At 46.9% G+C, this 21,159-nt stretch overlaps 1 protein-coding gene across 3 annotated transcripts in view; it reads left to right on the forward strand.

The window, feature by feature from the left end:
- The window catches only part of LOC110219847 (uncharacterized), a 55,662-nt gene that overhangs the window by 21,391 nt on the left and 13,112 nt on the right, over window positions 1–21,159 (forward strand). The window contains exons 1-4 of one of the 3 annotated variants that reach the window (XM_021003558.2): window positions 3,008–6,958; window positions 8,700–8,787; window positions 17,634–17,760; window positions 18,903–18,998. In XM_021003558.2, the coding sequence (XP_020859217.1) occupies window positions 8,740–8,787; window positions 17,634–17,760; window positions 18,903–18,998 (271 nt within the window). In that variant the 5' untranslated portion in view covers window positions 3,008–6,958; window positions 8,700–8,739. Of the gene's footprint in view, window positions 1–3,007; window positions 6,959–8,699; window positions 8,788–17,633; window positions 17,761–18,902; window positions 18,999–21,159 lie in introns of those variants that run through there. The other 2 variants (XM_021003553.2, XM_021003555.2) reach the window with 2 other exon arrangements.

Here is a 21,159-nt window from a genome sequence, read left to right on the forward strand (position 1 = left end):
TCACCATCTACCTACATAGACATCTAAGCACTCCAGGCTCTTATGCTTGTGGGAATGTGCCTCATCGGAACTTCACACCTCAAAAGACATCCTTAGCTACCCCAAGAGCCACCAGTCAGAATCTCAGAGGACCTAAGCTGTTGCTTCTAGAATGTAGGGAGAGCAGGGAGGATTTTGCAGTGGTTTTCATGGATGCTGCAATGTTTGCCTTCTACCAAAGCTTAAAATGTGTCCTCACCTCTTTCCCAGAAGAGAAGGTGAGGAAGCTCCAGGAGCACCTCTGCACAGTCCAGATTATCAGAAACAAAGAAGGGGTCCTCTAAGCAATGAGTGAAGAACTTCAGAGGAATAAAGGATCCAGCATCACAGACGGGAATGTTGATTTGTGTCAGGAAGTTGGGAGCATGCCCCAGTAAAAGGGAAGAAGGACCTCTCACCAGTGGGAGCAAAGTATTCGATCCGGAATCTTCTTGTAGATCAGAAAATTGGACGCTTTGGGAAGAAAATGTGAAGAATGCAGAATTGGGAGAATGAATATATACACATACATTCACATGTGTACAATACACATGTGCATGGTGTATGTATACACCTGTGGACAGGTGCACACATTCCTACATCTGTGTGTGAACACACATGCATACATATATGTATCCATAAATGCAGCCATGTAAATGAGAACACCCAAAGGTAGCTAAGCTGAGAACAAATCCCAGGATGGAATGGTGGGAGGTTTGAGGTGTGATGCTCGGTGACTCCCAGCTGAGGATTCCTGGGACAGTCCTTTGTTCACAAATGTTGTCAACCATAGAAAGGTTGGGTTTGTTCCCAGAACATGCATCAGACTGGAAAAAAACTTCCCAAGACTTTTTAAGTTTAATGATGATCTGCTTTTGCTGATATGCATAGAGGCGAATGTTTCTCCTCGAATGAATGAATGAATGAAGCATTTATTGCTTGGGATGCACATAGAAAAGTCAAGACAGCCACTGTTCTCAAGAAGCTCCCATTCTAATGGGGAGACCTGATGGAAGGTTGGTGCAGACACAAAATCGATACTAATGTTTCTTTCATACCATTCCCGCTAATAAAATTCTATCAGTTTCTGATGTTGAGCCATTTGGCAGTACCAAGGACTTTGGCGGCAAAAACTTTCTCTTTCTGGTTCTTAAGCACCTGCAAGAGATGTTGCCAGACTGTTATGTTCCCAAAGGTTGCTTATTCCTAAGAGTCTAGGGTTCAGGTTCCTGGGCTGTCTCCATCAGGGTTTGAGGAGAGGTGGTCAGCGTAGTGGTTGTGGTGGTTTGACTTGTCTGGCACATGCTGCTTCCTGTGTTTTTTTTTTCCCTTGGGGTGCCTCAGAGCTTCATCTAGGCTGGCTTGCCTGTCCTGTGAATGGTGGTTGGCAGGTGGTGAGGGTGGCTGAAACTTCTCCCCAGAAATTGCTTCCCTGGGAAGTGTGGCAAGAATTCTGAAGTTTCAGGCAGGAAACTAAAAACAGAGACACATCTGTTTTTATCACTGCTACTGATCAAAAGAAGGGTTTCAGTTGATGAGGGCAAATTTGAGATGTGAGCATCTGGATCAATTGATGGTGTCTGAGGATGGGTTTTAGATGTGAGGATCAGGGTTTAAATACGAATATTATAAATATAAGAATGACAAATGAAATCTAGGAATAGGCTTTTTTCTAAGGATAGAATATACCTAAAGATTCATTTGCCTGGAGTCTTTTATATGTAACAGAAGGACCTTAAGCTGAAACAGAGAATGGGAGAAAACCTCCTGTATCTATCCAACTTTCTAGATAATAGAGAACAGGGAACAACTGTAATGTAAGAAGAATGGCAGTAAGGCTATATCTAGTAATCCAGAGGAGAAGGAGGGAAGGAATAATGTCACTGAAACTTGGTGCGATGGACATGATGATTCTAATATGACTTTGGATAGAAATATCCAAAAATAAAAAAATAGATACAGGGAGGAGGTGATGGTAGCATTACCTATTGTGAAAGCATACTCATATGAGAAAATCCAGGAATGGGGAGGGGGGGCCCAGAAACAGGGTAGGTAGAGCATTTGTGTAAGCGGCAACAGAGGCTGAAAGGGGAGGGCATATATTGGACTGTACTACAGACCACCTAGGCAGCAAGAAGACATCACAAACCTATCTGATTTGAATAGCAAGTTCTAGAATTTTGCCTGTAATTGAAATCAAGCTCCCTCTCCTGTCATTTGCACTTTCTTCCCTTTTTTGAACATCACAGCAACATTGTTTCTCTCATTCCTAAGAATTTCCTATCCATTATGGGCTGACTTGCCCCGCAGAACTGTCCTTGTCTCCTGCCTCTCTTCTCTAAACTCTGTGAATGTCTGCTGGGGATCATTTGTGCAGATGCTGGGGTGCATTCACACTAATTCACTTGTCCTCTCCTCTGTCACAGATTCTAAAATCTGGACACAGGCCTCTCTCCCATGGTCCCCATCATTTCTACCACAGCTAGCAGTGTGTTCTTTATGGTGAGAATCAAGTAGGGGAAAAGATGAGCACTTTCCCATGTTGATTCCTCTACCTTTTAATGGAAATTATCAAGAAAATGTTAACAGCTCTGCCCTTGGCAAAGCTGCTGAAGCAGGCGTCCAGACCAGAAGGCTCCCATTGCCACTGTACCTTCATCCAGGCTGATGGTTCTTTCCCATACTCATCAATTGCCTATTTCTGCTCAAATGGATATCGTCTATATTTCAGTGACAATTTCCCTCTGTTTCTGCCTCCATTAGCCTTCTCCCAAATACTCTCCCACCCTGTACTCACCAGATTTCCCTGTGGGAGAGGGCCTTTGGAATATTCAGTGCTCTTTCTGAAGGCATGCATGCATGCGTATACACACACACACACACACACCCCTTTTCTATCATGTTTCTTTTGGACAGCTAGAGCCATATTTTCGTCATGGGTCTTATCAAGCCTTAGTGACCTGTGAGGTCAAATTTGTCTATTAGGCTTTGTAATTGATGTTCATTATTAGCCATGCTTTTTGCATTTGTGTGTGTATGTGCATATATATACATAAAACATACACTTATATACATTGGTATGCATAGACGCACACACACACAACACACATGTGTACGCACACATCTGAGGCTGTGGCTGTGACTACTGACTCCTCTCTGGGATATTCACTGCCATGATCTTTTCCCTCTTCCTGCACTGGAGTGACCTGCCCATGGTCTTTGGCCTAGCCACTCTACTTACTCAGTCCTCCCCTCCCTCTTCCCTTTAGCCTCAATTGGCGAGGCTCCAGGCCCACAAGTAACTGTTACCAGCCCTTTCTAAAGTCCTTTGTAGCCGTGGCCAGGTTCCTTTTGTGCCCGTGTTTTAAGCCATGACCTCGAAATTTAAAACCCTTTCTCAGCCCTCATCGTCTTAACTGCTGTGCATTCCTTAAGGCTCTGTTTTCTGAAGTCCATTCTTTGTATGAGCAGCTGCTCCGTGATACTGGTCATGTTCCGTCACTTGCAGCCGGACATCGGCAGGCTGGTGATTGATGATGACTGGGGGTGGCCTTTGTGTGGCATTCTCAAGGTTTGCAGAGTTCCATTCATATAGAATTGTATTTGATTCTCACAGCAAGCCTGGGAGGGAGGTGCTGTTATTAACCTCATTTTGCAGGTGAGCAAACTGAGGCAGAGAGGTTAAGTGGCTTTCTCAGGATCACACAAAAGTGTTTAAAGCTGAATTGGAACTCAGGGCTTTCCAACTTCAGACCCAGCGCTGTGCACTGTGCCACCTAGCTGCCTCAAGAATATTAGCATGAAAAGGTGGATGTTTCCTGGAGAATCTCAGGCTCATTAAAAGAGCATGCAGTTCCACAGAAGCAGTCCAGCCTGTTTGTGGTGTTTGTCCAAGATGTGTCCTGATGGATAAGTGCTCCAGCTTGTCCATCCAACGACATGTCCGTCTATGCCAGAAAGTCTCAGACTTTGGGGTCTCTGGACCCATTTACACTCATAAGTTACTGAGGACTACCCCCCCCAGCTCTGGTGTATGTGGGTTGTGTCTATCCATATTTCCTACACAATAAATGAAAACATCTTAGTATTAGTGTGAAAAAAGTTTTGACGCCAAGGACCTCTCCCCCAGGGACCACCCCTGGAGACACGCCAGTCTAGACCACAGTTCTTCCTCTTCACACCAAGTGGGCCCTCATTCGGCCCCTCAGCAGCTCTAGCCTCCTCCAACAGTGGCCTGGTTAGACTCCTGGGATCCAGCCTGTCCTCCCTCTGCTCCTCCTCCCCACAGTGCTGAGCCGATGGCCCTGCAGCGCGCATCTGACTCGTCACACTCCTGCCAAGATGCTGCAGGGGCTTCCGATTATGTCTGGGCTAAATTCCAGATTCCGCTTGTCCTTGAGCCCATTACAACCCGACCCCAGCTGCCTGCCTAGGCAGAGAGGGCCGGCAGACCCTGCACCCTTGCCTCCCTGCCTCCATGCCATTCCCTGTAGGCAGAACACTCTCTGCAAAGCCTGTCCCCCAGGCCTGGAAGGCTCTCCTCCTCACCTGTAACCCCGAGTCCCTTCGACAGTTACAACCTACAGACTCTAACAATGGGGATGATAACAGCACCCCCCCCCAGGGATCTTGTGGGGATCAAATGACATCATATTTCCCAAAACGCTTGGCGCAGCGCCTGGCACATAGCAGGCATTTACTGCTTACTCTCCTTCCCCATCCTTGCCTCTCACAGGGAGCCCCTGATGCTCCTGGAGTAGAATAATGCAAACCTTTGCTTTAGGCACGTCTGCTCAGCAGCTGCGGCGGGGGGAAGGCCGAGGGGCCGCTCGGAGGCCAGTGCACCACTGAGACACGCGATCCGGAGGCCTGCGTGAGGGTGGCTGCGATGGGAGTGCAGAGGGGCAGATGTGTCAGGCAGGATCAGAGAGGGCCGGCAGATTGCAGGATGGGGAGGGGAGGGAGAGGGAAGAGTCCAAGCCTTTCAGCACTGAAGTGTGAATGCCTGGCAGGGCCCCCTGCAGAAGCAGTGGTGGGTGACGGGAACACCCAGTACCACCTTGGACAGGGGTTCTGCGGGGCGGGGCCAGAGATCTGGGAGTTACTGCGGGGCCTGAGCGTTGAATCCTCGTGGGCTGATGAGATCGTGGAGAGGAAGAAGGCCCGGGCAGAGCTCCGGGCTCCCCGTCTCTCCTTCTCTCCCTCTGTCTCTCACTCCGTCTCTGGAGGCAGCTACGTGGCACGCTGCAGAGAATGCAGGGCCTGAAGTCAGAAGGCTCATCTTCATGAGTTCAAATCCAGCCTCAGGCACTTACTAGCTGTGTGACCCTGACCAAGTCACTTCACCTTGTTTGCCTCAGTTTCTTTGACTGTAAAGTGGGGGTAATAATAGTACCTACATCCCAGGGTTGTGCGGATCAAATGAGATATTTTTAAAGTGCTTCGCACAGTGCCTGGTACATAGTAAGTGCTTAATAAATGCTTATTCTTTTACTGACACCGTGCTTAAATTTGCCTCCGCAACTCTCCCAATTATTGCTGGTTTTGCCTACTGGGGCCAAATGAAAGCAATCTAATCCTTCTTTCCCATGGCAGCAACTCAGCTCCTTGAAGACAGCCATGGTGACCTGACTTAGTCACTGAGCAGTTATGAGGCGCCTGCTGTATGTCAGGCACCAAACTGGGCACTGAGGATGCAGAGGAGGACAAAGAACAGCCCCTGCCTTAAAGGAGGGAAGCTCACAGTCTGATGGGGGAGTCCTGCCAACAGGAGAATGTCTGGGGACCTACAAGACAGATATGGGGTAGACTGAAGGCCGTCTCAGAGGGCAGGCAGGAGCATGAAGCCCCCTTCTTGAAGAAGGTGCAGTTTTAGGTGTTGGAGGAAGAAACCAGGAGACAGCTAGCAGAGGGAGGTCAGAAGGGAGAGCATTCCGGGCCTGAGGGACAGCCAGCAAGGATGGCCTGGCAGAGGATGGACCAGAAGAGGTCTGGTGCCCTGGACAGCATAATCCGTACAAAGAAATGCTGTAGAAGACTGGGAAGATAGGACGGGGCCAGGCTTCCAAGGGCTTCAAATGCCAAAAAGCAGGAAGCAAAGGGAATCAGCATTTACATAGCACCTACTGTGTGCCAGGCACTGTGCTGAGCATTTTACATTAGTTCATTTGATCTAGGATTTTATATTTGATCCTGGAGGTGATATGTAGTCACTGGAGTTTATGGAGTACAGGGTGACATGGTGAGACCTATGTTTTAAGAAGAAACCTTTGCTGAGCAGGGAGAAATGTAAGGCAGGGTGCCCTGCCACCAGTCCTTTCTCCAGACCTCATGCCCCAAGTCCCATGTGCCAGGGACCAGAGGTGCTTCCCACCCCGGCCGCCCTCCTCACAGGACTGGAGCAGAAGGGTGGCACAGAGGCCACCCCACTTTCAGGTATCCCCCCAAGGACCCAGGCATCCCTTGTCCTCCTCATTCCCCTCACCCAGCCCCTTCCCAAGGTCCTCATTTTGTAGATGAGGAAACGGGGGCCAGAGAGGGACCCAAGGTCACACGGGTAGGAAACCTTGGGGGAAAAGGTAGAGTGAACCCCAAGCTTCCTACGCTGCCCCTGTACCCAAAAGTTGTCTTTTTGTCCAGAACCGAGGACGGTTCTCCAGATGAGGTCATATGGGGAGGGTACAGAGGGGCCACTGCGACCCCCAGATCTTCTTTTAGACTAGCTGCCTCACGCACCCTAGGTGCAGCTCTTTATCCCAACCCAAGTGAATCTGAGACATTGAGCAGAGGCGTGTCAATATCCCCATCCTGGGGCGGAGGCGGGGGTTGCTCCCGGGCATGCGCAGAAGCCTCTTCTGCTCCTCGGACTACATTTCCCAGAACCCCCCCGCCATGGACTTTTCTTCCATTTCCTCCTCATCCATCTCTTGGAAGCTGCCAGGTGAGTTCCGCACTGGTCTGCGTCCTTCGGACCCAGGCGTCCCGCGACCCCTGTGCACCTCCCAGGGATCCAGGCATCCCCGTCCCCCTTCACGCACCCCCGGACCCAGGCGTAGTCCCCACCCCCATCCGCTCCAGGGACCCAGCATGTCCTACCTATCCCCCCCAGCATCTCTGCCATCCCAGGGACCCAGGCGCCCCTCTGGCCCCCACCCCCATCCCAGGCGTCCCCTGTCTCCCTTACTCCCCTCACCCAGAAGTCCCCGTGACCCCCATCCGCCCCAGGGACCCAGGCATCCCCTGTCCCCCCTTATCCCCCCCAGCATCTCTGCCACCCCAGGGTCCAAGGCGCCCCTATGACCCCCACCCCCATCCCAGGCATCTCTTGTCCTCCAGGGACCCAGGCGCCCCTCTGGCCCCCACCCCCATCCCAGGCATCCCCTGTCCCCCTTCACACACCCCCAGACCTAGGCATAGCCCCGACTCTTATCCTCCCCAGAGACCCAGGCATGTCCCCCCTACCACCCCCAGCATCTCTGCCACGCCAGGGACCCAGGCATCCCTTGCTCATCTTAGACACACACACACACACACACACACACACACACACACACACACACACACACACACACACACACACACACACACACATCCTGCAGCTCTCATCCACCAGGGGCTCAGGCATTCCCTACCTCCCTTCCGCCTGCTAAGGACTCAGTCATCCCCTGCCTCCTCATTTGGATCCAGGCATCTCCTACCCCTTATCCCCCCAGATGTCTCCTATCCCCATTCTTCCTCCTAGGTTTCCCCAAGACCCCAACCTGCTCCCCACTAGGGGCCTAGGTATTGCTTGCCTCTCATCCTCCTTTAGCGACCCAGGCCTCCCCCTCCTGTTTGCCCCATTGGGATCTAGGTAAACCAAGTCCCCCATCTGGAATCAAGAGCCCCACACTCTGTTCTCCCCCAGCCCAGGACCCCCCTCCCAGTGACTCCAGTTTTCTACCTTTACCCACTCCCTTTGGCTAGATCCCAGCTTCTTACTCCTAACCCTTAGCTCCTTCCTACCCCCTCCCCAGCAGTCTTCTCCAGAGGCCCCTCTCCTGCTGGACCCTCTCCTGAGGTCTTCTTCTCTGGTAGGCTGTGGCCTGGGGGGGTGGGCAGCAGTGGGGAGGCAAGATTCAGAACCAGCTTGAGGAGGGCCAGGCCCTGTCCCTTTCCAGCCCCAGGATCTTCAAGTTTAAGAGAAAGCAGGAACTGGTAGAAAATGGTTGAATTTTTTTTTCTTAGTTTTAGGATTTCTTAGTTTCCAAGCCTGATCCCATCTGCTTCCCTTTGGGTGTTTTGGGTATCTTGCCCCTCCCCCAGTTTTGATTTCTGAGGAATTATTGGGGAGACTAGAATTTCTTTTGAACCTCACTCAAGGACCGGCAGAGAGTGAAGTCCCAAGGAGGGCCCTGCCCTCAGCATCACACAGGTCTATGGGCTCAGCTTCTAGAGCAGAGAAGGTGCAAGGATGTGGACAGCTGGAAAGAGAATTGGGATTTCAAGGCAGGCTCCCATGCAGACCAGTCGGGGGCCTCTGGGTCAGTCCTACTCACCAAGCCTCAGCTGACAAACACAGTAAGATGAAGATAATAGCGTAAGGCCTTCCTTGCCTCCCAGGATTCTGGGCAGGATTGCTGGCAGCCCATCTGAGAGGAAAGGAAAGCCATGCTCCCTAATGACTCCCTCTTTCTCCCCAGCAGAGCCCGGGAAAATTCAGGCCTTGCCTAAGAGGGGAGCATGGAGCCGGAGGGAGTGGCTGCTGGGATCAGGAGAGTGGTGGCCCAGGTGAGTTCATTCGACAAACATTTATCCATTCCCATTCAGTTAGGTTGAGTTTAAGAATCCCAGTCCTGGAAGGGACCCCGGGGTGGCCTGATGTTTGCACCCTAGGCCAACTTCCTTTTCAGATGGCTTTGCCATGGAGACTCAAGATTTGGGGCCTGACTAGGGGAGCCTAACAGATGTTTTTTTTCCCAGAGATGAGCGTGGCAGGAGAGGGGGAAGGCAGCCTTTTTGGCTAACTGCCTGGAAGAGCAGGACTATCTATCAAGGCAGCCGTTTCCCCATTTAACTGCTGGATGGCTGACCACTTCCTGATTCCCTTCCCCACCATGGGGGAAAGTGTCCAGTGTCTCAGCTTTTGTCTCGCTGTTAACCTTGCAGTGCCTGTACTATTGCAGAGCAGAATTGCAGCAGCCCCAAAGAGACGTGAGGTGTGCACATTTAGAGACCCCCGCCCTCCAAACGTCCAGACAGTCTGTCTTCAAGCTTGCATCGGTCTGAGCAGCCACAGCTGGCCGCCCTGTACCTTGACCCCACCGTGGCGATGCTGTAGTGGTCCTTTCACACCGCCGCTGAGCCTGTCTCCATTGCTTGACAAAACTGGAGGCTGCCAGCACAAGCCAGTATTTCTGGCACAGGGAAAGCTGAGGAGAAGGAAGACGGCCAGGGGTTGTTTTTCCTCCTTAAAGCAGAGATGCTTTGTTGTGGCTGTTCGTTCATTTCAGTCATGCGTGACTCTCCCCATTTGGGCTTTCCATGGCAGAGATACCGGGGTGGTTGGCCATTGCCTTCTCCAGCTCATTTTTCAGATGTGGGAACTGAGGCAAACAGGGTGAAGTGACTTGCCCAGGGCCACACAGCTAGGAAGTGTCTGAGGCCAGATTTGAACTCAGGTCTTCCTGACTCCAGCACTCTATCTGCTGCACCATCTAGCTGCCCCAAAACACTGTCATTATTTTTAAACATTTGGGTAACTGTGTTTCAGCATAATCAGTGCCCTTTGTAATCCTTCATCTTCCATCTTATGTAGTTAAAAACATGACTCTGAGAAGGAATCCCTAATACAACAGAGGTTAACAACCCCAGCCTCAAAGAATTTTCCCTTTCAGTGGAAGCTGGGGTGACGAGGAAGCCCCCAGCACCAAGAAGAGACAACATCCATTGTCTCCTAAATGTAAAATAGAGCCATGAAAAAACAGCCGTGGCCAGTCCCCTTGGCATGAGGGCCGAGGGGTGGCTGCCGGGGCTCGGAGGCTGTGGCTGGCCCTCTCTGGTGGCCGAGTTCTCTTCCTCCTCACAGGTCACTCAGGAGCGACTCCTATTAGCCCTGCCTCCGAAAGGTAATGTGATCTCTTAGCTTTGGCCTGGGCTCCTGCTATACGGCGGGCAGAAGCAGAGTCCTGGCTGCCTGGCAGGCCAGTGTCACCCAATACGGTGTACCCATCAGCCTCCAGCTTTCTCTGGCTCCCTCCCTCATGCCCCGTCTCCCGTGCTTTACCTCAGCTGCCCCCCAAAGTTATCCCAAGCATTTGTAAAGTGCGTACTATGTGCCAGGCACCGTGCAAACACTGGGATACAAAGAAAGGCAAAAACACAGCCCCTTCCCTCAACGTTAGGACAACCACGTCCCAACAAGATAGAGACAGGGGAAATGGGAGGTGCTCTCAGAAAGAAGGCCCTGTCACATCCTCTTAGGCCTCCTTATTATCATAAGTAGCGTTGATAGAGAACTTTAAGTTTGTATGGGAGAGTGAAAGACAATCAGGATCTCATAAGACCTGGCAGCTTCTATTTAAAAAGCAGAAGAGATCTTGGAATACTATATCACCAAAGGCAAAAACCTTTCTTTCTTCCTTCCTCCTTTCCTCCCTCCCTCCCTCCTTCTTTCTCTCTTTTTCTCTGTCCTTCCTTCCTTCCTTTCTCTCTCCCTCCCTTTCTCCCTCTCTCTCTTTCCTTTCTCCCTCTCTCTCTCTTTTTCTCTCTCTTTCCTTCCTTCCTTTCTCTCCCTCCCTCTCTCTTTTTCTCTCTCTTTCCTTTCTTCCTTTCTCCCTCTCTCTCTCCTTCCTTCTTTCCTTTCTCTCCCTCCCTCTCTCCCTCTATCTCTCTCTCTTTCCTTCCTTCCTTTCTCTCTCCCTCCCTCTCTCCCTCTCTCTCTCTCCTTCTTTCCTTTCTCTCCCTCCCTCTCTCCCTCTATCTCTCTCTCTTTCCTTCCTTCCTTTCTCTCTCCTTCCCTCTCTCCCTCTTTCTCTCTCTCTCTCCTTCCTTCTTCCTTCCTTCCATTTGTTCAGCTGTGAGGAGAGGTCAGAAAACTCTGAATGGCCTCCCATAGGCCATGTTGTTTAAGTTGAGCTCTAAAGAATCCTAGAGGTGAGGAGAGGGGGCATTCCAGGGGGCATAGAAGACAAGAAGAGCATGTTCCAAGATACAGAGTCAGTGGATGAGATTGGCTACCTGAGAGAGTGCAGTGTGTGGTGGGGAGTAATGTCTAAGTCCCCAAAGACAGGTTGGAGCCAGGTTGTAAAGGGCTTTGAATGGTAACCAGGCCATAGAGAGCTATGGAAGGGACTAAATTTCCCAATGCAAAACAAGAGGGTGGCAGGAGAGTTTATAAAGAGCAAAGACATGAAAATTAGAGACATGGGAAAAATGAGGGCCCAGAATTAAACGTTCTTTCCCTGAGTTCTTTGCAAAGAAGCATGAGTTGCAGGCAGGACTTCACATAAGGCAACATTAAAAAATATACAACATCAAGACATAAACTGGAAAACTCCATTCTTAAAAGTCACAATAAGCAATGAAACTATGTCATTAATAAATATATCTGTCCAAATGGTAAAGCCTCCACATATTTGAAGCAGAAAGTCAGTTAGGGTTAACACTAGAGACTTTAATATTCTTTTTTTTTTCAAGAACCACATAACTCTAACAAGAAGGAAAACACAGAACAAACAGACTGTTGGGAAAGTTAAATTTAAAAGACTTCTGAATGGCAATATTCAAGAATATACCTATTCTTAGCATCACATGTTAACTTCAGAAATACTTATGTGCCAGGGTGAAAAGAACTCATACATAAATCTAAAAAGGCCACAATATTAAAGACCTTTACAAATACAATATAAGAACGTGGTGGTTAAGGCAAGAAACAAAATATAAATTTAAAGTTAGACTGAAGTAATGGCATTCTGATTGATGAATTTCAGAATTTGAGAGCTGGAAAGGATCTCAATGTCTCACTAATCCAAGCCCTATACAAAAGGAATTCCCACTACAGCATACCTGACTTGGTATGAACTTCTTGTTCTGAAGGAGGAAAAGCCTACCACCTCTCAAATGGTCAGGAGTGAGTCAAACAATCGAGTAAAATGTTAAAGAGAATGATGAAGAGACAGCATTGGGGGATGAAGCTAAAGCAAAATTGAGAGGAAAAATGTATTTCTAAAGACATTAACAAAATTGAAAAAAACATTCATGAGTGAAGCCTGAAATAAACCAGAAAAGTCAAATAACCCCCAAACAAGCACAAATGAAATCTTGCAAATGAGAGAAAAATAGAATAAATAGGGGGAAAAAAGCTGTAGAAAGGCTGAGAGTTGATCTTTTAAAAACATCCAAAAGTGCTGAGATGAAATTGATGTTAAAATTTATCATAAACACAACAAATTCAAATCAATAAAGTTTTCAAAAGAATCAAGTCAACAGATACTAAGTACCTGTTATGTGCCATGTGCTGTGCTAATATCAAGAACAGGGTGAATTCATAAGGGGGGGGGAGATTTACATACTACAGAAGCCTATAGCCACAAAACAGCATGTGAGGAAATGGATAAAAATCTGTAAAATGGAAAGTCACCAGTTTTTCAAAATAAAAGAGCTCCTAAACAACCGTATCTCAGAAAGAACTTTGAGGAACTAAAGAAATAAATCCCAGGCTGTCAACCATGTGAATCTTTTGAAGAGCAATTAATACTTGTGCTACAAAAAGTAGTCATAGTCAATAAACATTTAAGCATTTACTATGTTCCGGGCAATGTGCTCAGCTGGGGATATAGATGCAGAAGCATCTTGTCCTCAAGGAGCTTACACTCTGATGGAGGAAGACAAACCTCAAAAGGAAGCTGAAAAGTGTGTGTGTTTTGGGGGCAGTTGAGGTCAGTATCCCAATGATGATCTTCCAGGGGGCATGGTAGATAAATCAGTCTGAGAAACCGCAAGGTAGTACAGTGAGGTAAGAAATAAGGAGGTGTCTGATCTGAGCTCTTTCTTTAAATGGAAGTTTGGAGCTCATGACCCCACCTCTGATCAGAGAGGCAGAGGGTGAGAGAGAGGTAAGAGCCTAATGAAATGGGTTCCCAAGGCTGATGAGATCTTCCAGAATGATGAGATTATCTCAATAGTGAGTTTAAAGAAGGTGTCCTATCTAACTCCTTTTGTGGGACTTTGGCTTACACTCAAAAAAGGTAAGGATACAGGAGAGAGAATTTATACAGCCAGGTCCCAGTTAGTGCAGATAATAAATCCAATGAAGTGATCATATATTAAAATTCCCATTCTTCAATGTTAGAGCAGTTGCTTCCAGCCCAAGGGAAATATACAGCATGAATTCAAATAATGCAGCCACTTGATGAGATTCCTGATTTGCACTATCAAACGCCTTTTATGTGAAAGGCCCTGTATTGGGGGCTGGAGATTCAAAAGCAAAAATCTAATATATTGTCCCTGGCTTCAAGAAAATTATGTTCCAATTGGAGGAAATAACATAAACACAGGTAAGTCAATACAAGATATATGCCCAGGAAATACAAAATAATTTTGGGAATGGCCACTAAGAACTGGAAGGCATCAGAAAAGAACCTTTTTTAGATGGTGACATGAGCTGAGCCTTGAAAGAATATTGAGTTGTCTCAAAGTGGCCATTTTCATTGTACCAAGCTCTTGCTCTCCAGCCTCCCTGTCCAACTCCACACACTGCCTTCTTCTTTGAGACTCCAGGCTCCTAATTGGTGAGCATTCCTCACCCAGACCTGCCCTGCTATTCCTAGACTGTCAGTGCTCACCTACCCTTCCCTCCATCCCCTTCCAACTCTAGCTGTGAAAAAGTGACCATTCAATACTCCCATTCCTGGAAGAGGTACCTCCATCATCACTCAGTTGCCCTATAACTTCTAGTACCATCCCCATGACTTCCCTGATCCAAACACCACCTCCTGCACATGCTGTCTTCCCCTATTAAAAATGGAAGCTCCATTAGGGCAGAGATTATATTACTTGTTATTTTTTTAAAAAGTTCATAGGATCACAGATTTTTGGGGTACATGTTGAACAGCCCAGGACCAAACACTCACCCTGAGCCACTCTCATTAGAGTCCTTCCAAAGCAACGTGGGGCCATTGTTGACTCCTTTTTGAGTGAAATTTTTTAACCATCTCCAAACCCACCTAAATGTGGCATCCTCTAACCTGAATCTGACCTTCTAGTCCCCCCAAAGTAGCCTGAGAACTGCTGCCAAATGTTTTGCCAAAGTCTCATAGCCTCACAGAATTTGAGAGTTGGAAGAGACTTCATTGGCCATCTAGTTGAACCTTTAACCAGAAAGAATCCCAAGTGTAACATACATGCTTTAGACCCCCATGGAAATGTTCCACTTTTGGACAGCTCTTTCATTGTGAGGAGGGTTTTCTTACATTCAGTTTAAATTGGTCTCTTTGTAACATGTCCCCATCACCTCTGTTTCCGCCTTATACAGCCAAAGAGAATAAATCTGATTCTTCTTGCATGTGACAGTCTTTCAAATAGATGTTTGAATGCAGATATCATATTCTGCCCCCCAACCCATCTTCTTATTGTCCACACTAAATAAAACCAGTGTCTTCAGCTGATCCTTTTTCATGGACTCCAGGCCCTTGACCACTATGGTTGCTCTTTTCTGGAAATTCTCCAACTTATGATTGTCTTTCTTAGATCATGGCATCCAGAACAGAACAGAAATGAGGTCTGACCAGGGCCGAGTGCAGTGAGGTTATCACCTCCCTAGTCCTGGAAGCTCTATCCCTCTTAATGTGGTACATGGTAAAATTAGGGGGTTTGGCCATCCTTTCACACTCCTTACTCAGAGAGCTTACACTCTACTAATACCTCAAGATCTTTTGTTTTGGAATAACTGATCTCTGTTGCTGCCTTCCCCATACTGTACTTATGAAGTGGATTTTTTTTGTACTCAAGTATATGAATTTACAGTTATTCCTATTGAATCTCATCTGAATGGTTCAACCCAGCACTCTAGTCCAGGGCTGGGGAACCTGCAGCCTTGAGGCCATATGTTGGCTAGGTCCTTGGGTGTGGCCTTTTGACTGAGTCCAAGTTTTACAGAACAAATCCTTTTATTAAGGGGATTTGTTTTGTGATGTTTGGATTCAGTCAAAAGGCCGCACTTGAGGACCTAGAGGGCCACATGTGTTCTCCAGGCCACAAGTTCCCCACCCCTGTTCTAGTCTGTCAAGCTCCTTTTAGATCCTGATTCTGTCATCCATTGTGTTAGTTACACCTCCCAATTTTGTGTTATTTGCAAATGTTATGGACGTTCCTTTTATGCCTTTATTCAAGACTAAGCACAGATCCCTGGGTAGGGGAGGGAGTCCTTTACTGTAAACCTTCTGCCATGTTGACAATGAACCATTAACAGCTACTCTTTGAGTCTGGCCAGCCCGTTTTGAATCCATCCCATTGTATTACTGTCTAATTCATAGACACCAAATGCAGTATTCCCCTGAAACATCTAGACAGGGCAGTAGTGATCCCAAAGAGCCAACATGGAGTCGTTGGGAATGGATCAGGCCAGGCTACTCTTATTTTATTTGGGGGCCTGATTACTAGAATGGTGGATCAATAAGTGTGCTAGGGAGGACTTGGCTAGCTTTTGTAATGAGCTGAAGATTGTTCATGGAGAAAAGATGGAAAGATGTGGGTGAGATGATGGCCTATCAAGAAAGATTTGGAATTGGTTGAATAGACAGAAAGAAAGAGTAGCCTGTGTCAGACTGGAAAGGAGGTCTTTATTGGACTGCCCCAGGGCTCTGTCCTTTGCGCTGGGACCTTCTTACAGTTGATGCCTTGGATCAAGGCACAGATGACAGCCTTCTCGAATGTGAAGATGACACAGAGGAGAGCTGGTAGCTTGAATGGCATCTTTGGGATGCCAGGTCTGAAACCAAATGAGAAGGGAACAGGAATAAATGTAAAGTCTTAGTGTGACAAGTACAAGAACGCCGTGAGGCTGCATCCCACCCACAGTTAAGTGGGTTAAGTTGAGTTGTGTGAAGTTGTGGGATTAGGAACTACAGCTAGCATTTACAAAGCACTTGAAGATTTGCAGAACACTTTATAAATATAATCTCATTTCATCCCCAGGACAAGCCTGAGTGTTAGGGGCTATCATTACTCCATTTTTATAAATGAGAAAACTAAGGCAGATAGAAATGAAGTGACTTGCCCAAGGTCACACAGCTAGCGAGGATCTAGGGTGGGACTTGAATTCAGGTCTAGACCTGGTTAGTAAGACATTTCAGCAGGAAATCCTTCTGATCCAGTAGAAATAGCACCAGTTAGATCCAACAATTCTGGAAAGTAATTTGGAACTATACTCAAAAGGCAATAAAACTGATTGATAAATTGATCCAGCAATACCACTACTAGGTCTGTATCCCAAAGAGATCATAAAAATGGGAAAAGGACCCACATGTACAAAAATATTCATAGCAGCTCATTTTGTGGTGGCAAAGAATTGGAAATTGAGGGGATGCCCATCCATTGGGGATGGCTGAGCAAGTTGTGGTATTTGAACGTAATGGAATACTATTGTGCTATAAAAAATGATGAGCAGGTGGACTTCAGAAAAACCTGGAAAGACTTACGTGAACTGATGCTGAGTGAGGTAAGCAGATGCAGGAGAACGTTGTACATAGTAACAGCAACACTGTGTGATAATCAACTTTGGTAGACTTGGCTCTTCCCAGGAATACATGACAAGTTGTATACAGAGACAATTCCAAAAGACTCATGATGGAAAATGCTGTCCACATCCAGAGAAAGAACTCAGAGTCTGAATGCAGATCAAAGCATACTATTTTCTTTTTTTTCTTTCTTGTGGTTTTTCCCTTTTGTTCTGATTCTTCTTTCACAACATGACTGATGTGGAAACATGTTTAATATGATTGTACATACATAGCCTATATCAGATTATTTGCTGTCTTAGGGAGGGGGGAGGGGAGGGAGAAAAAATTTGGAACTCAGAATCTTATAAAAGTGAATGTTGAAAACTATCTTTACGTGTAATTAGAAAAAATAAAATACTGTTAAGTGGGAAAAATTATGTGTGTGTGTGTGTATACATATGTATACACACACACACACACACACACACACACATATAGAGACACAGAGATATAGATATAAAGAAATAGCACCAGTTAGGAATGGAGAGTGTTTGCTGTATTATCTCTGCCTAGACATTAATCTCTTTGGTGTGATTGCTTCTCGGGTGTGACTGTTGTATATGTAAGGATAAAATACAGGACACGAGGGTGTCGCCATTTGTGTGATTAGAGTGAGGTGCAGGGCTTCGCTGGGTATCCCTGACAGTATTCAGAGCTGAAGACAGGAGGCAGCATAGAGTAGTAGAAAGAGCTGGGGCTGGTAATTAGATCATCTGGGTTCCCATCCTGACCCTGCCTCTTAGTTGAGGTGTGGCCTTTGGGCAAATCACTGAATTTTCAGTGTCTCAGAGAAAGGACTTGGACCAGATGACCTCTAAAGTCCCTTGTCTTTCACTCCTATCTTCTTGGGCCTTTCAGGAATCTGTGTCATTCAAAGATGTGGCTGTGGATTTCAGCCGGGAGGAGTGGTGCTTCCTGGATGCCTCTCAGAAGAAGCTGTACAAGGAGGTGATGCTGGAGAACTATAGGAACCTGGTCTCCCTGGGTAAGGACTGCCCCTGTCCACCCCACCCCTTCCCAGCCCAGCCTGGAGACCCTGCATCAGCTCCTGGACCGAGTTTCTTTTCCCTTCCCTTCCTATATGTTGTACAAGATTTTAAGCATTTAGCAATTGTTAGAGACCAGAGATTCCTGTTCCCTTGGGGGCTGAAAGACGGGGTACCTCACTTGTGCTCCCTGTTCTCCTCTGATGCTTCTTTGTAGTGCGTAATTGGAAGCTAAAGTCTTCCTTGAGTTATTGGGGGTCTTCTGCAGGCATGTTCTGTGTCATTTTAGATGCAGGCTAGAATTAGGATCACAGAACCTCAGAGTTGGAGCTGGCCCCAGAGGCCTGGCCTGACGTCTCCCAGTGAAGGGGAGCCCGTCGTTGGGGATGGTGATGGAAGCATTTCTGTGGCACCGTAGGGTTTCCACAGCACTTCCTGTGTTGTCTTATTTTATCCTCACTGTAACCCTGTGAGGCAGGTGCTCCTCTTGTCCCCATTTTACAGATGAGAAGCCTGAGGCAAACAGAGGTTAAGTGACTTGCCCAGGGTTACACAGTACTAAGAATCTGAATCAGGATTTGAACTCATGACTTCCTGATTCCAGGTGGATAACACTCTCTGCTGCGCCACCTAGTAGCCAAGTTGCTCCCTCCTGTGGCAGCCTGATCCATTTCACTTTTGGACAGCTGGATCCTCCTGTCTGATCTTGCCCCTGACATTGACCGCATGTGTGGCCTTGGGCAGGTCACTTCCTCTTGCTGGGCCTTAGCTTCCTGATCTAGAGAATGAGGACAGTGGCCCCTGAGGGCCATCCAACTCTCAATCTTAGGCATAATCTGGCCCAATTTCCCCTAAATCCCAATGCAAATACTGGCAGATGGGACACGTTCACGTGCTCCACGTGAGGAGATAGGCAGATGTCCTAATTTTCTTTCTGATCCTCTATTGGCTGAATGATCCATACCTGCCCACTTCCCTACCCCCTTCCACTTCACAGCTTCCCAGGAGCACCATCGCAGTTATCCTCCAGGGGTCCTGTGCACAGTACTCTGCTACCTCCTAGCATGGGCTGCTTTCCCCGAAAAGGTCTGAATTCTGGGGTTCCCTCTCTTCTCAGCAGTTCCCTATTTACCATGAGCAGGGCTTCCCGTTGGCAAAGCGGATGTGATCTTCCAGCTGGAGCGGGGGCAAGTCCTGGGGGTGCTGGAGAGAGAAGACCTAGCAGCTTCCCGTCCAGGTGAGTGAGTAGAAACAGCCCACTGTGGCCCTTAGCTCAAGTTATCATTTTCTGGGAATGTGGGACAGAAACTCTCCTCAGAGAACCTTCCCAGCCAGTCTAGTTGGGAAGAACTGATGTTGTCCAGCATGAGGTCTTTCCTAGACCTTCTTTCTCTATTGTAGGCATCTACACTCAGCATGTAGAGATCCCATAAACAAGACCTAAATGTAGCTACTCCTGCTGGGAGGTGTGGGAGTGTCATCCATTACCTGTCATGTACTCTGGAGGAGAACGCTCTCAACCCATCCTGTCACTCTAATGCTAACTCATTACCTTATTCCTTCTCTCACCAGGTCCAAAGGCTATTGGATAATTCTGATAATGCCATTAAAATTACTAAAATGCAAAATCTCTTTAGTTAGTTAATCAACAAATTAACTTGAGCCCTACCTCAGAAGAACTGGGAAAAACTCCTCTCTTAGGTTATTCTCTGCTTTCACTCTCAAACCTCAATCTGATAGGTTTAATATACGTTACTGTTACTGGCTATATATTGATAGCATTATATATTAATAGTATATTAATATTGTCAAGTATATTAACAATATATTAATTATATTAACAGTATTATATATTGACAATATATTAATATATTAATTATATTAAGAGTTGCCAATAAGAAAGAATCATAAAAGAGTATGTTTTAAGTGTTGATTTTTAAATGTTTTAAGTGTTGATGACAGTCATGGCCAAAGTCACTCCTATGTTCTAGGAAAGTGGATGAAGGAAAAAGTCATTTTCCTCTCACTTGTCAACTGCCAGCTCCTCAAACATTGGAACCCCTGGGTGACCAGTCAGTTCTCATCAGACTATTTGACTCAGTTCCTCTCAGAAATGTCAACTAACTGCTTTCTCCACAGAATGAGATTTAAGTCCATTTTCTCATCAGGAGTGAAACAATGTTAAACTCTTTCTTCTCATGAGTTTTCCTTTATCGTCTCCATACGATATCTTCTCCACCGTATGGCAGTTAACATCTTTAAAAGATGACAATTAACTCTTCGAATGCCTCATAGATTTGCTCTCTCATGACAGTTAATTATCTGTGACTTATCTAGGTCTCTTCAGGAATGATGTTGGTGGGTCCTTTCTTAGTGCCTCCCACAGATGCCTCCCCATGTGACAGTGAACTGTCAGTCCCAAGATTGTCTCTGTAAAGTCACATGAGAGTATGGAGGGCTCTGCACAGGGGGTAGCTAAGCTGAGGTTACAACCCAATTCCTGAAAAAATATTTTCCTAATATTTAACTTTATCATTGGAGAAAGAGTGGTCTTCACTAACGCCTAGCTCTTTCTCCTTCTCCATTCTTTGGGAGTCTTTGGCCATATTTCTACCTACTTTTCCCTTGCTTAATAGGTCTGTGGCACCATCCTGATCCCTGAGAGGGGTACAAGACAGAGAGGAGATTTTCACTGCCTCTGGGCCATTATGGTATAAGTAAAAGGAAGAGGTAAAGTTCTATAGCAAAACATGCCTCTTTGTATGACTGTGTCATCATATGGCAGTTTCTTCAGGACAGGGTAAAAGGGGCCAGTAAGCTAGAACATTGGACTAAATAGAATAGATTGAAAAGTAGTTGGGATGCACGTTAACTTCTGTGTTGGGTTAAAAAAAATTAACTGTACGGAGGAGGTGTGTCCAGACAACGTTCATTCAATAGCCCTTCAGAAAAAGACCTGAGAGCCGATGGGACGTGTGCACTCTGCACCCTCTCCTCTACCATGCCTTCTGTCATGGGAGATTTTGTCAGACAGTAGCAGAAGTCCATGTATATTATGGAAGTGCAGCAAAGACAATGCTATTAGTCTGGCGTGGCTGGTTTTCACCCTTACATTTCCATTGTGCACAGATCCTGTGCTTTGTAATCTGCTCGGGAATTCAATCGGGTGTCTGTGTCAAACTTGGCCGTTTGAGGTTTCCTGAATCCCTCCTTTCCAAAGTCATCGCAGTCCCCTCACACCATTCTTCGGGTACCTTTCTTGTTCCTCACTATTTCTCCAATGTTAATAACAGAGTTCTCTCTGTTGTATTTGCAAATTCTTTAAGTCTTGAAAGGTGGTGCTTATGTTGGGACTGCCTAATAATGACAATGGTAGCTCATACATCTATCTGGCCTCC

Source organism: Phascolarctos cinereus, unplaced genomic scaffold (genome assembly GCF_003287225.1).
Source record: "Phascolarctos cinereus isolate Bilbo 61053 unplaced genomic scaffold, phaCin_HiC Scaffold_726;HRSCAF=1367, whole genome shotgun sequence".
NCBI classification, from domain to species: Eukaryota; Metazoa; Chordata; class Mammalia; order Diprotodontia; family Phascolarctidae; genus Phascolarctos; species Phascolarctos cinereus.